Source organism: Mastigoproctus giganteus, chromosome 13, assembly GCF_048544385.1.
Source record: "Mastigoproctus giganteus isolate SK-2022 chromosome 13, ASM4854438v1, whole genome shotgun sequence".
NCBI classification, from domain to species: Eukaryota; Metazoa; Arthropoda; class Arachnida; order Uropygi; family Thelyphonidae; genus Mastigoproctus; species Mastigoproctus giganteus.
In genome coordinates this window covers 169,313,309-169,327,515 of record NC_143587.1, presented here as the reverse complement: position 1 = coordinate 169,327,515, position 14,207 = coordinate 169,313,309, and the positions used below count along the sequence as shown (strand labels likewise).

Sequence of the window (14,207 nt, the reverse complement as noted above, 5' to 3'; positions counted from 1 at the left end):
ATTTAAAATTATTATCAATTTTATCCCATCGTCAATGCAGATTATAAAAAGGTGAGTACAATAATAAATTAAATTAAGCTACGTTATTATATTGTATACTCATCAGAGTCATTAAGCCTATTAGGTCTATATCCTCCTCTCAATTTTGATCTCCCAATGCTTGTGTCACACCAAACTGACTCGACACTGCACTGTCCAGTGATGTCGACTGGCTTCACTTCCTTGGATTTTGTGTGTTTCTTAACTAATAGCATAACCCCTCCTCCCTTCCTATCTTGTCTATCCTTCCTGTACACATTGTACACCCCAAATTCCAGTTTTGCATTCCTTATATCTGTGTGACATTAAGTCTCTGATATCCCAACAATATCTGCCTTTGATGTTTTGTGCAATATCTCAAATTCATCAAATTTATTTACCAAACTCCTAGCATTGGTGTACATGCAAGTATACATATACCTGTTCTTATTCTTAGCTACCCTAACACAACCCATGAGTTTACTTCTACCGCAATGTCTCACAGCAGTCTCTGAAATACCCTGCATCTTGTTTTCCAGGCTGCTGCTCATTCCAATAGAAGCAGTGCAAGAATCACTTTCACTTCTGCCAGTGTCTACTGTTAATCTATTAGTCCTTGTATCCCCCCCCCCAAGATAGCAATTTTCCAACCCACCCAACACTGCCTCGATAGCATCAGCAAATATTCTTGCACCCTTTCTATTTAAGTGTATCCCATTCCTGTAGAATCAGTCTCTCCTGTTAACAAGTACAGACCAGGCTGAAAAAAATTTCTACCCCTTGAGCCTTGCACAATATTTCCAGGGCCGAATTGATCGACAAGGCTCTTATCATATACTCCTTCCTATTGTGTCTGGACAGAATTGCACAGTTTGAAATTCGACCCTAATTCACGGCTTTTTTTCAACAGTGACCTGTATTTGTTAAGTAATTCCGTCGGTCTCCTACTCTTAATATCATTAGTGCCAACGTGTACAACAATATCACATTTTGTGCCCTTAAAAGGTGATATCCGCTCTACAACGTCATCAACATTTGCCCTTGGCAGACATACCCTGGTTCTGTTCCACCTATTCTTTTTACATAGCATGTTTCCCGTTTCCCTGACAATAGTCACCAACAACTACTAGTTCCTGTGGGACCAGCACATTCTGCCTTGGGGGTTGCCGCTGTGTTGCATGATGATCAAGTGCAAACTCTGGCATTGATGTGGGCAGCTGAGAGCTTCATGGTCCCCTCAATTTAGATCCTTCAAAGACATCCACCTTGTCATTCAAGCTCTCATATAGGCCCATGACAACGCTGAGTTGTTGCCTCATTTCCTCACACTCCTTACATCGTGCACACACAAAGACAATATCAATACCCTTGGCAATATCATGTCCCGTACCTGATTGCTCCACAAATATCAAGGAAGCAGTGCATTTTAAAAGGCTGTGATTCAGAGGGCAACTGTCCCTCTCGGTTCTCACCTGAGCCACAGCACTTCATTTAGCTTGAGCCTTTTGCTTTGCTGCTCTGGTCTGAGTCATGATTTCGATTCAATTTCAATAAAATTTTAAATTCAGCACAAAATTATAACCCTAAATTTGTATCCCAATGTAGCTGTAACACTATATATATATATATATATATATATATATATATATTTTTTTTTTGTATCAAGTATATCTTTGAGTTTATTTATATAACTTCCGTATCAAGTTATGTATTAATTAATTATGTTGCGTTTGTAAAATCTAAGTCGTTATATGTATTTAGTTAAAAAGTACAATTTAATTGACAATGAAGTTCAACAAGATTAATAAATTTTACTGAGTAATTGATATTATTATATACTATACTAAGCTAACGCTATCTAGTTCGGGATATAACGTTATATTGTATAACAATGGCAGCAAGTTACGAACGGTAAATCTATGGACACTTAAGTATTAATTAACTTCCAAAATCTCGCTGTCTCACTTCAGAATAAACCAAGGAGTAGCTTATGACTAGGTCTATAAGCTACTTAGAGAAAATAATTTAATATAACAATTAGTCAACCGCTAAATATAGCTAAGAAACTTCCCGTTCGCCGGCTCTGAAAGATTTGTAAAACATGTTTGATTGGATGCCCTTACCGATACTAAGTAAACCTACAAAATCTCTATCTAAGTTAAAATTTAAATTAGGCATCGTAACTAGATATAATAGATATGTAAACTATTTTTGATATAACATGGCCTATGAACTATTATACATAAATAGCTAGGCACATTTTCTCTTAAATATGTCGTGTACTTGAGATTTACTTAGTTTTATATATTGTGTGTAACAGCTGAATGCATATTTGAATAATTTAAATAATCCATCATGTAATTCAGCTTGTGTGCTTTTTTTTTTTTTGTAAAAAAATATTTTGCTATGCTGTTAGAATATGAATTTGTTCTTTTCCTAGGAATGTTTCATACCTGATATATATTATGCGGATGATATAGATGTAGCTAAAACTGAAGAAAGAAAAGGCTCTGTGGATATTCCTTTAAAATGCTACAAGGTGATTTAAATTTGATTTGCATTTTAAATTAACTACATAATTAGATAATTTAAGAGAGTAAAGGTATACCATCCATTGTTAACTTGCCCATACATATTTTTTGCAGCCAGTAAACCACTAGAATTTCTCTTCTCAAAGAAAAGTGTGGTGTTGTGTTTTTAAGCGAAGCCCCAACACAAAAAGTATTAGAACTTCTAAACCTACTAAAAGGTGTTAGTATTTACTACTGGGCTGAACATTGAGAAGATACTTGTTGAAATTAGACTGGAATTTCTGTAGATTTTAGTTTTCCAAAAGTACATATGAGGAAAATTGATCCAGGAATAAATAAGGAAGAAGAAAAGTTGGTTCTATGAATTTGAAGTTGGACCATATATGATACTTATTGGCTGTGGCACATCTTGGGAGTGGCTTGGAAGAGAGTGTAGGAATTAGAAATGCCAATTCAGAAGAACAGTGCCTGTGGAAGTAGCTATAGAAAAGGCATGCAACAGAAACAATGTCTGCGAGACAGAGAATAGAGAGACTTTGTAAGAGAAGATTTATTAATTAACCCGATTGCCCTCTTTTGAATGGAATCAAATCCTAAAAGATTTTGGACGCACCACTCCCAAATGTGGGAATAGTATCCCATGGTAGCATGTATTTCAGATTTGTACAGAGCGAGTTGCTGTTAAGAAAAAAAAGTGTAATGCCAAGATCAAAAAAGAAAAGCCAGTTTTTTTAGATGCTGAGGAGGCAGTATTTATAGTGTGCTTATGCCAAGAGAGATTAGAAGCCAGTATAATCCCTAATCTGATAGAAAAGATCAGATCCCTAATATCTGATCTTTTCTAGAAATTGTCATCAAAGAATTTTAGGAGACTGAAATTAACTGTTATCTTTGCTCCAGTAGGCAAAGATAACTTAATTCAATCTATCATTTAAAGAAACTGGTAGTTGATATCAGGAAGTTGAAACTGTTTGTGTAGGGCAAGGGTTCTTGAACTAGAAGGTGGATTGCAATGTGCTATCATCTACAAAACTATGAATAGGATTTCCAGTTAGTGGAAAAAGGCCTTTAATATACAGGAGGAAAAGAGGAAGTATGAATAGTTAGAAGAGAGAGCGAGCTATCTATCTACGGTCACCTGCAGAGTGTGGTCAGAGAGAAAACTCAATACCCATTGGCAAAAAACAGTTGGCAGTTCATAAGATGGGAGCTTGTTTAGGAGACCTTTATGACAAATTTGATCAAAAGTCTTAGAAACATCAAGAGCAACTGCTTGAGGTTCACTAACCTTTTCCATTGAATTTGACCTTCGATGGGGTTACATAAGCTTATATATAACCAGTGTACTGACACTATGGAATCCATGTTGGCAACTGTTGATCAGATGAGAGGATTCAAAATATTTTAAGAGTTAGCAGTTAATGGATTTTTCCATTACTTTATGATGAGTACAGATAAGTACAATAGGGCTATAACTGGATTGGAGGAATTTTTTGCCCTCTTTAGGAACTGGTTTGTTTTGAGCAAATTTCCAAGTAGAAGGAAAAACATAAGCAAAATAAGAAAGTGTAAAAAGTGACACAAAATTCAGAGGCTTGGACTTTGAGAACAAGTGGAGAAAAAGCATCAGGACCTGAAGTCATCTTGGCATCAAGATTGTTCACAATTCTTCTGACATTCTTTTAATGGAAGACCACAAGAAGAATTGTACAGGGAATGGTAGAAAGTAGTTTTTCAAGATCATCAGTACAAAAGTTAGAAGGTAGTAGGATGCTAGTAAATCAGCTTTAGCTGAAGAGGCAATAGAATCGTCAGGTTTTGAGAGGTGGACAAACGTTGCAAATACAGTAGAACCCTATTAAGAAGTTTTCAAAGGGAGTGGGGATTTAGAACTTCTTATAAGGTAAAATGATCTAAAGGTATAAAACATTAACTACACAAATAAAAATGAAAAGATACACATACATAAGTTAAAGATTTTGAAATAATATTTTAGAATTTATAAATGTTTTGTTCTGCCTGTTTTTTAAAAACAGGCAGAACAAACGTTTTTTAAAAACATTTTTAAACTGAGGATATTGAATTGCTTAACATTCTGTTTATTAAACTCGTTACCAAATACTTCAGACAAGCATAAACATGTGGAATGAATTATGGAAAGAATTTTCATTTGAACTTGCCTGGCTAAGGTAAAGAAAGCCAACATGACAACCACAGAAAACTTTGGAAAACTTACCGGTCAAATGCGTTTCCTGCTATCACAGTTTCTCCCTGCATTCTGGTGCCTGTTATCGGTAGTGGCAGTAGAAATTGATAACAATGTATTGATTAGTTTTTTCTCATTATTAAAAGCAGATTATCGGAGTTCATGAGTGGGCTGAAATTTACTCAGGCATACACACTCCAGACTGCCTCAGTCTTAGGGTGTTTACCCCCCTTCCCATTTCACCCATCCAGTCACTCTAAATGTTTGTCTAGTTCAGCCTTAAATTTATTTAAGCTATCAACTTCCACAACAACAGATTGAACTCTGTTCCAGCAATCAACTACCCACTGGCTAAAGGCAAATTTCTGCATATCTATCCTACAAATGTCTTTCCTCAATTTGAATCTATGCCCCCTCAGGTTCTTAATCTGAGCAAGTGGAAGTATCCCATCAGCATTGAGCCTACTCAAACAATTTATGGCCTTATACACCTCAATCAGATCACCTTGCAGGTGCCTAGTCTCCAGATGCTGCAACTTTTTGAATTTAAGCCTTTCTTCATAAGTGCAACCGTTTGTTCCTCTCACCAATCTTGTTGCCCTTCTCTGTACTCATTCTGGCAACTCTACAACCTTCCTAAAATGAGGCCTCCAGGACCTGTACTCAAGGTGTGGCCTCACCATTGCCTTATACAAAGGGATAATCACCTCCTTGTCTCTGCTAGCAAAAATAACCCCAGAGGCTCACATGTGGTGAGTATGGGCTTGGCACACCCAGGATCCTGAGCTGGATATCATCATTCTTCTCTTTCTTGGTGATTCCCTTCTCTCTCTCTCTCTCTCTCTCTCTCTCAGTAACTTGAGAATTTTTTTTTTTGGTTGGTGCAGCATAAGCCTCAGGTTTCCTTGCATCATATAGCTGTTAATAATAAAATTCCTGTTTATCATTGACAAAACTCCATGACCTGCTCTGGCAGCCTGCCTGCACTGCTCAGAGAACTTCATATCTGACTGCACAGTTACCCCTAGGTCTTTTTCATTCTCCACCTACCTGAGTGCAGGGCCTTTTTAAGAACTCTTGGGCCCCCCGATGAATTTCTAAATGTGGCCCCTATTCAGTTTAAATTTTGTTTTAATTTTTTTCTGGGTCTCTATTAGTCGCATTCCTAACATTATCCATTTTCCTAACATTATAATATATATAATATATTATTAATTTATAATCATAAGCGAGAATTAAATTTGTTGATTATTTTTCTAAATATTAATATTTTTGGCACTTTAAACAATTTAAAGAAAGCCAAAAACATTATTCATATATCGTTATGTTCCGTGTTTGCGGTGCTTTCAACCGCAACGTAACATACGGGACAGAGGGTCTTTTAAGATCAACAAATGAGGCCCCTGGTGTCTGCCAGGTGTGCCCATGTGTTGAAACAGCGCAGCCTATGTGTAATACCACACAGTTGGTACATTTCTCTTGGGTTACTGCTGCCCATATGGAGCACTTTGCATTTGTCAATGTTAAACATCAGTACTGCACCCTACGGGACTCCTCTAATAACGTTAGTACACGTTGAGCAGTGTCCATTTATTACCACTCTCTGCAGTCTTCCACTCAACCATCCCTTTATCCAATGCAGTAACTTGCCCTTAATGCCATACCACTGCAATTTGTACAGCAGTCTTCCATGTGCAACAGTATCAAAAGCTTTCCAGAAATCCAAGTATATGACATCAAAATTATTTTTTGCATCCAGTTCCTTTGTGACCACATTGTTAGTATCCAATGAAATTGGTCAGACAAGACTGTCCCCTTTACAAACCAATGTTTTTCTGAACTATTACTGCTGTCTTGTCTAGGTAAACCTGTATCACCTCCTTAACCAGTGACTCCATTATTTTCCCCAGAACAGAAGTTAAACTAATAAGGTCTATAATTATTTGTGTCACCCTTTGAACCCCCTTTGTGAATTGTAGATATATTTCCACATCTCTAGTCCATGGGGACCTCCCTGACCCTAAGGATGCTCTCATAATTATGGCAAAGGGTTTGCTAACTTCTCTTGCTGCCTTCTTCATTATAACTGGATAGATTCCATTGGCCCCAGGTGCCTTTTTTTATGTTGAACTTCAACAATTTCTCTCCACTTTGCTCTCAGTTATTACAAAATCACTTTTATCTCCCTGTTAGAGTTTGATAAATGTCTGGCATTCCCCTCCTTGAATCCTTATGTGAATGTAGATGCAAAATACTCATTCAGTTTATCAGCTACTTGAACAGGATCATCAGTAGTCGAACCATCTACGTTAAGTGGACCAATCTGATTCATCTCCTTCTAGAGTTTACATAAGTAAAGAACTCTTTGCTGTTTTTATTTTTTTATTTTATTTTTTTTGCATCCTTTGCCAAAGATTTCTCATAATCTGCCTTTGCCTGTCTTATTAGTCATGATTTAATAAGATTTCAAAATTATAAAAAGGATGTAATGAGAATAATAAAAATCAATTACAATAATTGCAAGTAGTATAAAAAAATAACTAAAAAAGTGTTTATAATATTTTCAAGTAGATATTCAGAAAAGAGTGCTTCAAATATTTTTTGATGAGAGCTTCATACAGAATAAATAAAATTTATTTATTCTGTATGAAGCTGCAGTGAAGAAGCCAATCATTGCATCACAGAATGTTGGTACAACATGCTCAGACTCACTATCAGTCATGTTTGATCTTCATTGCAAATATCTTCAATACTTTGCAATTCAGGCGCCTCCATAGCCAGGTGGGAAGGAGCAGCAGTGCGTAGCACACGCTTCTTGATTAGACTGGGGTTCAAGCCCGTCACCACCAAATATGGAGGATGCGGAAAGGTCAGGGAATGACCACTGCATATCCCGGAGCAATATGGCCTTAGTTTCTAATGCTCCTAAAAACCAAATAACAAACAAACTTTGCAATTCACATGCAGTAACATCGTTCATTGTCTACATCAACATAATCATAAAAATTAGTGTAACAATCCACTAAGAAATTCAGAACCATCAGAACTTAACGACAAATGCTTCACTGCACTTCACATGGTCAGTGCTATCCACTTATGGATATCAATGAAAACAGTTGCAATATGTCACTTCCATTATATCAAAATGTTTATATTGTTTAATATTTTTTTAATATAAAAATATAGAATTTCTATATTTAAAAAACATTAAGGGGAAAACATCATTTTAATAATACACTGTGCATTTTTTGTGTAGGGAGAGCTTTTTTACCTGGGAAGCTTCTTATGTGGGAAAATAATACATTACAATATATAGAGTTTAAATTGGAATTTAGAAACCAAATGTATTACAGGGAAAACTTCTCATGCAGGAATTTCTTATCCATGTTATACTGTATTGCTTTGGCAAAAAACCTTAATACTTGACATACTATTTGGACAAGAAGCAAGTTTTCTACTCTTCACCTGGTTCAAAATCTAATTTAGATTGATTAATACATGCAACCTCGATATAATGTGGGTGTCAGACTATAACTTTACTGTCTGCATTATAAGTGAAGCGCATTATGGCAAAAAAAAAATTTACCATTTTTTCTCCCACTTTTTTTTAATCTAAATGCACTTTATTTAGTAAATAAATACTTTATGTATGAGTATACAGACTAAAAAACATAAGTATTAAAGGTTATATCATTCCCTCTACATTCTACTGATACACAATGCGGTTATGGACATATTTTATGCATCTGTTCTGAAATAGGCGTGTAATTTAGTTTTCTGGAACTGATAACAGCATTTTTTAGTACATGTTTTCAAGTACTTTGTTAATTTTTAATGCTTTTTCCTTACACGAGTCATCAACATTATATTCTGAGTCACTCCCTGTGTCACTGGCCATCTCTTTGTTGAGTGTCTTTCCACTGTTCACAGAGGCTGTGATTCCTTCTTCACTCAGTTAATGCACAATTGGAACTTCTGCATCCACATGACTATTTCAGAATGGATGTTTAAATTGTAAGTCCATAACAGCATTGTGTTAGAATGTAAAATGAATGATAACCTTTAATACTTTGTCTTTTAGTCTCTTTACTCATAAGACTTCAAAATAACATCAGGATCAAGGCAAGGAGGTACCCTGTCACCACTACTATTCATAGCTGTCATGGATGATGTGCAATGTAGGGTGGTAGAACAACTTGGACAGGACCAGATGAAAGTCATGCTCTTTGCAAATGACCTCTGCATATGTGGAAAGAGCAGGGAACATATTTCCCAAGTGCAATGGCAAGTTGCACTTAGGAAGTATGACCAATGAATTTGGACTGGTTTTCGGTCAGGAGAAGAGTGAAGTAATGGTTCTAAAGAGGAGTGGTGAGCTTGACGCATACATTACAATGGAAGGGAAAGAGCTAGAAATGGTTAACAACTTCAAGTATCTAGGAAGCACATTACAAAGACGGGAGTGATAGACGAAGAAATAAGTAGAAAGATACCAGCGGGTGGGAATTTTTATAAGCAGACAAGAGATCTGATCTGGAACAGGAACATACCACTGAAGTGTAAGAAGGCCTATTACATACCAATCCTGACATATGCATCTGAAACTTGGGAGGAAAAAAGATGAAAGCAGAATTCGTGGGGGGGGGGGGGGTTAGAAATGAGATTTGTGAGGAGCATAGCCGGAAAGACAAGACGCGACAAAATCAGGAATGATGTGATTAGGAAGAGAATTCAAGTTGGAAAAACTCCAAAATAGGATTTAAAGGTCCCATTTGAAATGGTTTGGACATGTAGTAGTAGTGGCATGTGATGCAAGAAAGCAAGTGTATGAGCTTATGCTCATACACTTGCTTTCTGATTTGTGATGAGATTTGTGAGGAGCATAGCCGGAAAGACAAGACGCGACAAAATCAGGAATGATGTAATTAGGAAGAGAATTCAAGTTGGAAAAACTCCAAAATAGGATTGAAAGGTCCCATTTGAAATGGTTTGGACATGTAGTAGTAGTGCATGTGATGCAAGAAAGCAAGTTTATGAGCTTATGCAGCATCAGCCAAAAAAAAAAAAAAAAAATCACACCATTCCCCCCAAATTGCCTGTCCAGTTCCTCCTTATATTTATTCAACCTATCAACTTCCACAACGACAGATGGAAGTTTGCTCCAGCAATTAACCACCCGCTGGCTAAAGGCAAATTTCCGCACATCTATTCTACATCTGTCTTTTCTTAATTTGAATTTATGCCCCCTTAGGTTCGTAATCTAAACAGGTGGAAGGATCCCATCAGAATTCAGCATGCTCAAGCCATTCAAGGCCTTATATACCTCAATCAGATCACCGCGCAGGTGTCTAGTCTCCAGCCACTGCAATGTGCAGAACTTAAGCTTCTCTTGGTAAGAGGAACCCTTCATTCCCCTCACCAATCTTGTTGCCCTTCTCTGTACACACTTAAGCAAATCTACATCCTTCCTAAAATGAAGCCTCCAGACCTGTACGCAGTACTCAAAGCGTGGCCTGACCATTGCCTTATACAGAGGGACAATCACCTCCTTTTCCCTGCTAGCAAAATTCGTATATATCATTGACAAAACCCCATGACCTGCCCTGGCAGCCTGTCTGCATTGCTCAGAAAACTTCATATCTGATTGCACAATTACTCCTAGGTCTTTTTCATTTTCTACCACCTTAAGTGTAGTACCACACAGTTGGTACGTTTCTCTGGGGTTACTTCTACCCATATGCAGTACTTTGCATTTGTCAAGGTTAAACTTCAGTTGCCACTTCTTAGCCCATCTGCCCAAATTATCTAGATCCTGTTGCAGTAGCACACTGCCATTACTGTCATTAACAACCCTGCCAACCTTCGTGTCATCTGCAAACTTCGACATTAAGCCTGATATACCTTCATCAATATCATTGATAAATATACAAAACAACAGTGGACCCAACACCGAACCCTGAGGGACTCCACTAATAACATTAGTCCATGAAGAGCAGCACCCATTGATTACCACCCTCTGTCTTCTCCCAATTAACCATCCTTTTATCCATTGTAGCAACTTACCCTTAATACCATTCTGCTCCAATTTTTACAATAGTTTTCCATGTGCAACAGTGTCAAAAGCTTTCCTGAGATCCAAATATATATTATCAAATTTATTTTTTGCATCCAGTTCCTTTGTAACCACATCATAATATCTTATCAAATTTGTCACACAAGACTTTCCCTTAACAAACCCATGCTGTGTCTGAATTATTGCTGCGGTCTTGTCTAGATGATCCTGCAATGCATATTTAACCAGTGACTCCATTATTTTACCCGCAACAGAAGTAAAACTAACTGGTCTGTAATTACCCGTGTCACCTTTCGATCCCCCTTTGTGAATTGGGGATACATTTGCACATCTCCAGTCCGTGAGAGCCTCCCCTGGGTCCAAGGATGCGCTCATAATTATGGCTAAGGGTTTGCTTAGTCGCTTTGCTGCCTCCTTTAATATAACTGGACAGATCCCATCCATCCCAGGTGCTTTTCTTATGTTTAACTTCAACAATTTCTCCTCCACTTTGCTCTCAGTTATTACAAAATCATTAAGTACCCTTCTACAATTTGATAACCTTTCGCAATTTTCAAACCTTAATAATTCCTCATGTGTGAATGTGGATGCAAAATACTAATTCAGTTTGTTTGCTATCTGAGCAGGATCATCAACAGTCGAACCATCGATGTCAAGTGGACCACTCAGATTCATCCCCTTCCTTTTAGAGTTTATATAAGTAAAGAAATCCTTTCTGTTTTTCTTAGCATCCTTTGCCAAAGATGTCAAGAGGATGGACGAGAGGCGTTTACCAAAAAAGAATGTTTGATTTAAAATTAAGGGGAAGACCAAGAATGACATGGCAAGACATGATAGAGACCAATGTTATTAAGGATGTTATATTTCTATATTCTGTATTGTCCATCTGATTCTTGGTCTTTTTTTAACTAATTAATTAATTTATTTACATGACATCATTACTTCTCGAATCCAAGGAAATTACTCCTGAGATCAGTGATTTCATTATCCATAAAAGTAAAGTTAATTTAAAAAACTAGCACCAAAGGTTGAATTTTCATCCATTATTTCCAATCATTGGGTGATAAGTTAGTCTATAACAAGACAGACAGACTTGCTTTCCCCATTTCAGCTACTCTCAGCTTTCTTTTTCCACCAACCATCTCACACTATATGCGCTCCAGAAATTGTTTTGAATCAGTGACAGGTGCTTCCGTAGCCAGGTGGGAAGGAGCAGCAGTGCGTAGCATACAGTTCTTGATGAGACCAGGGTTCGAGCCTGTCAACACCAAATGCTCCTAAAAAAAAACCAAATAACAAAAATAATCAGTGACAGCTATTCACTGTCACTGATTCACATTCAGGCAACTTTTGTATCAGAAGCATTCTCCTATTCCTTCCATCCTTCTAATATACATTGTACATTCTGAAATGAAATTCATCATTTCCCATAATATAGACAAATTTCAGTTGGGTTTTCTTTCTTTTTTTAATATATATATATATATACACTTGATCGTCGACTTACGACCTATGCGACTTACGACCGGCCGCACTTACGACCACAAAAAAAATAATAATAAATTAATTAATTAATAATAAATCAGGAAATCACTACTGGTGACACCCACAACCCAGGTGAGGAGGCACATCGATGACGGGAGGCCTGAAGACAGCACCAGGCACATACACCCAGTCACTCTCTCTCACATACACCCAGTCGCTTTCAAGTATCTGTTGCGTGTGGTGTATTAATTAAAATTCTACTGAAATACGCATAAAATATTTAGTAAAAGGAAAATGACTTCATCTACATATACACCAGCTAAAAAGTCAAGGAAAACTATTGATTTAGAGTGTAAAATGAAAATTATCCAGCAGTATGAAGGCGGAAAGAAAGTGAATACGATAGCATGTGACTTGAAGTTATCACATTCCACGGTATTGACGGTACTTAAGGACAAAGAAAGAATTCGGGAAGCTGTGAAAGGTTCTGCACTTATTAAGTCTACAATTTTAACCAAACAACGACAGGAACCCATCCATGAAATGGAGAAATTGTTGTTTATGTGGATGGAAGATTTAATACAAAAAAATACACCCATGAGCCTTCACACAGTGCAAGCAAAGGCTAGAAGTTTGTTTCAGTTTAAAATCCCGCGCCGGAGACGATTACACAGAAGATTTTCAGGCTAGTACTGGGTGGTTTAAGCGTTTTTAAAAAAAGATTTTCTTTGCATAATGTCTCTATAAATAAACATCTCCTACCTCAACCCAAGAACATGGCCCTGACGATGCACAACCCAGCACAAGCAAAGATTGAAAATTGATTTTGTAAATTTCATTTGTATTAATTTTTACATTAATTTTAGATTGTATTTTTGTGTTTACAGTACATTATGTACAATATAATTATAGATTGTAGTTTTGTTTTTTTATAAACAGTATGAATAATAAACCAATTAAAATGTAGAGAACGTTTGAATTTAACCTCATAGAGAGAGAGAGATAGCCTAGGCGTAGAAACGAAGGTATATTCAGTATTGCTAAGTAAAAGATAAAATCATTACTGTATTTAAAATGAAAAATAAAAGATTATAAAAATAAATCATAAAGATGATAAAAAGATTAGAAAGGTTAAAAAATACTGTTAATAAATATATGGCCGACATACGACCAGATCGACTTACGACCTGTCAGTCAGAACGGAAGTCGGTCGTAAGTCGACGACCAACTGTATATATATATATATATATATATATATAATTATTGATAAAAAAGCAAAGAAAGAAAGTTAAAACGACAATAACTGTAACTAATAAGTCAATGCAGTTGCAAGCAATCATGCAATACACCTATAATGTCTATAGAATATTAAGGAGAATATAAAAAACCATTAGAATAAGCAAATCAATCCAATAATAATACCATCAGGGACCTAAGAAAACACAAAAAAAAAAAATTTATTATCGCTTTTTACCGACAATCTAGATGACTTCAACTGGGGCCAACCACCCAGAATGAACGCAAAAAACGACAAGAGGTTCTCTGTATCTGTGATGATCAATATATGCTATATATGCTAAACAACCTATATATATATATATATATATATATATATATATACATACAGGTTGTTTCAAAAGTGATGGTCAGTAATTTAAAAGTGAACTGTACAGACTACAATATGCAAAAAAAGCCTAGTAAACATGGGTCCTTAAGTGAATCGTTTCCGAGATATTGCACATTTCTAGTTGGGATGCACCACTGACAAGGTGAACTGTACAGAGTTGGGATCCACCACTGACATGTTTGTTTAGGTTAGGTTATTCTATGTTATTCTCATTCTCTTCCTTTCCCCTTTCTCAATGCTCTGAGACGTAGAAGGCATACTAGTACT

The 14,207-nt window shown here is 36.5% G+C and overlaps 1 protein-coding gene across 1 annotated transcript in view; it reads left to right on the top strand.

Annotated features, from left to right (window-relative positions):
• The window catches only part of LOC150076598 (uncharacterized), a 461,481-nt gene that overhangs the window by 187,322 nt on the left and 259,952 nt on the right, over positions 1-14,207 (top strand). The window contains exon 5 of the mRNA XM_090387387.1: positions 2,459-2,557. Coding sequence (XP_090243513.1) covers positions 2,459-2,557 — 99 coding nt within the window. The remainder of the gene's footprint in view (positions 1-2,458; positions 2,558-14,207) is intronic.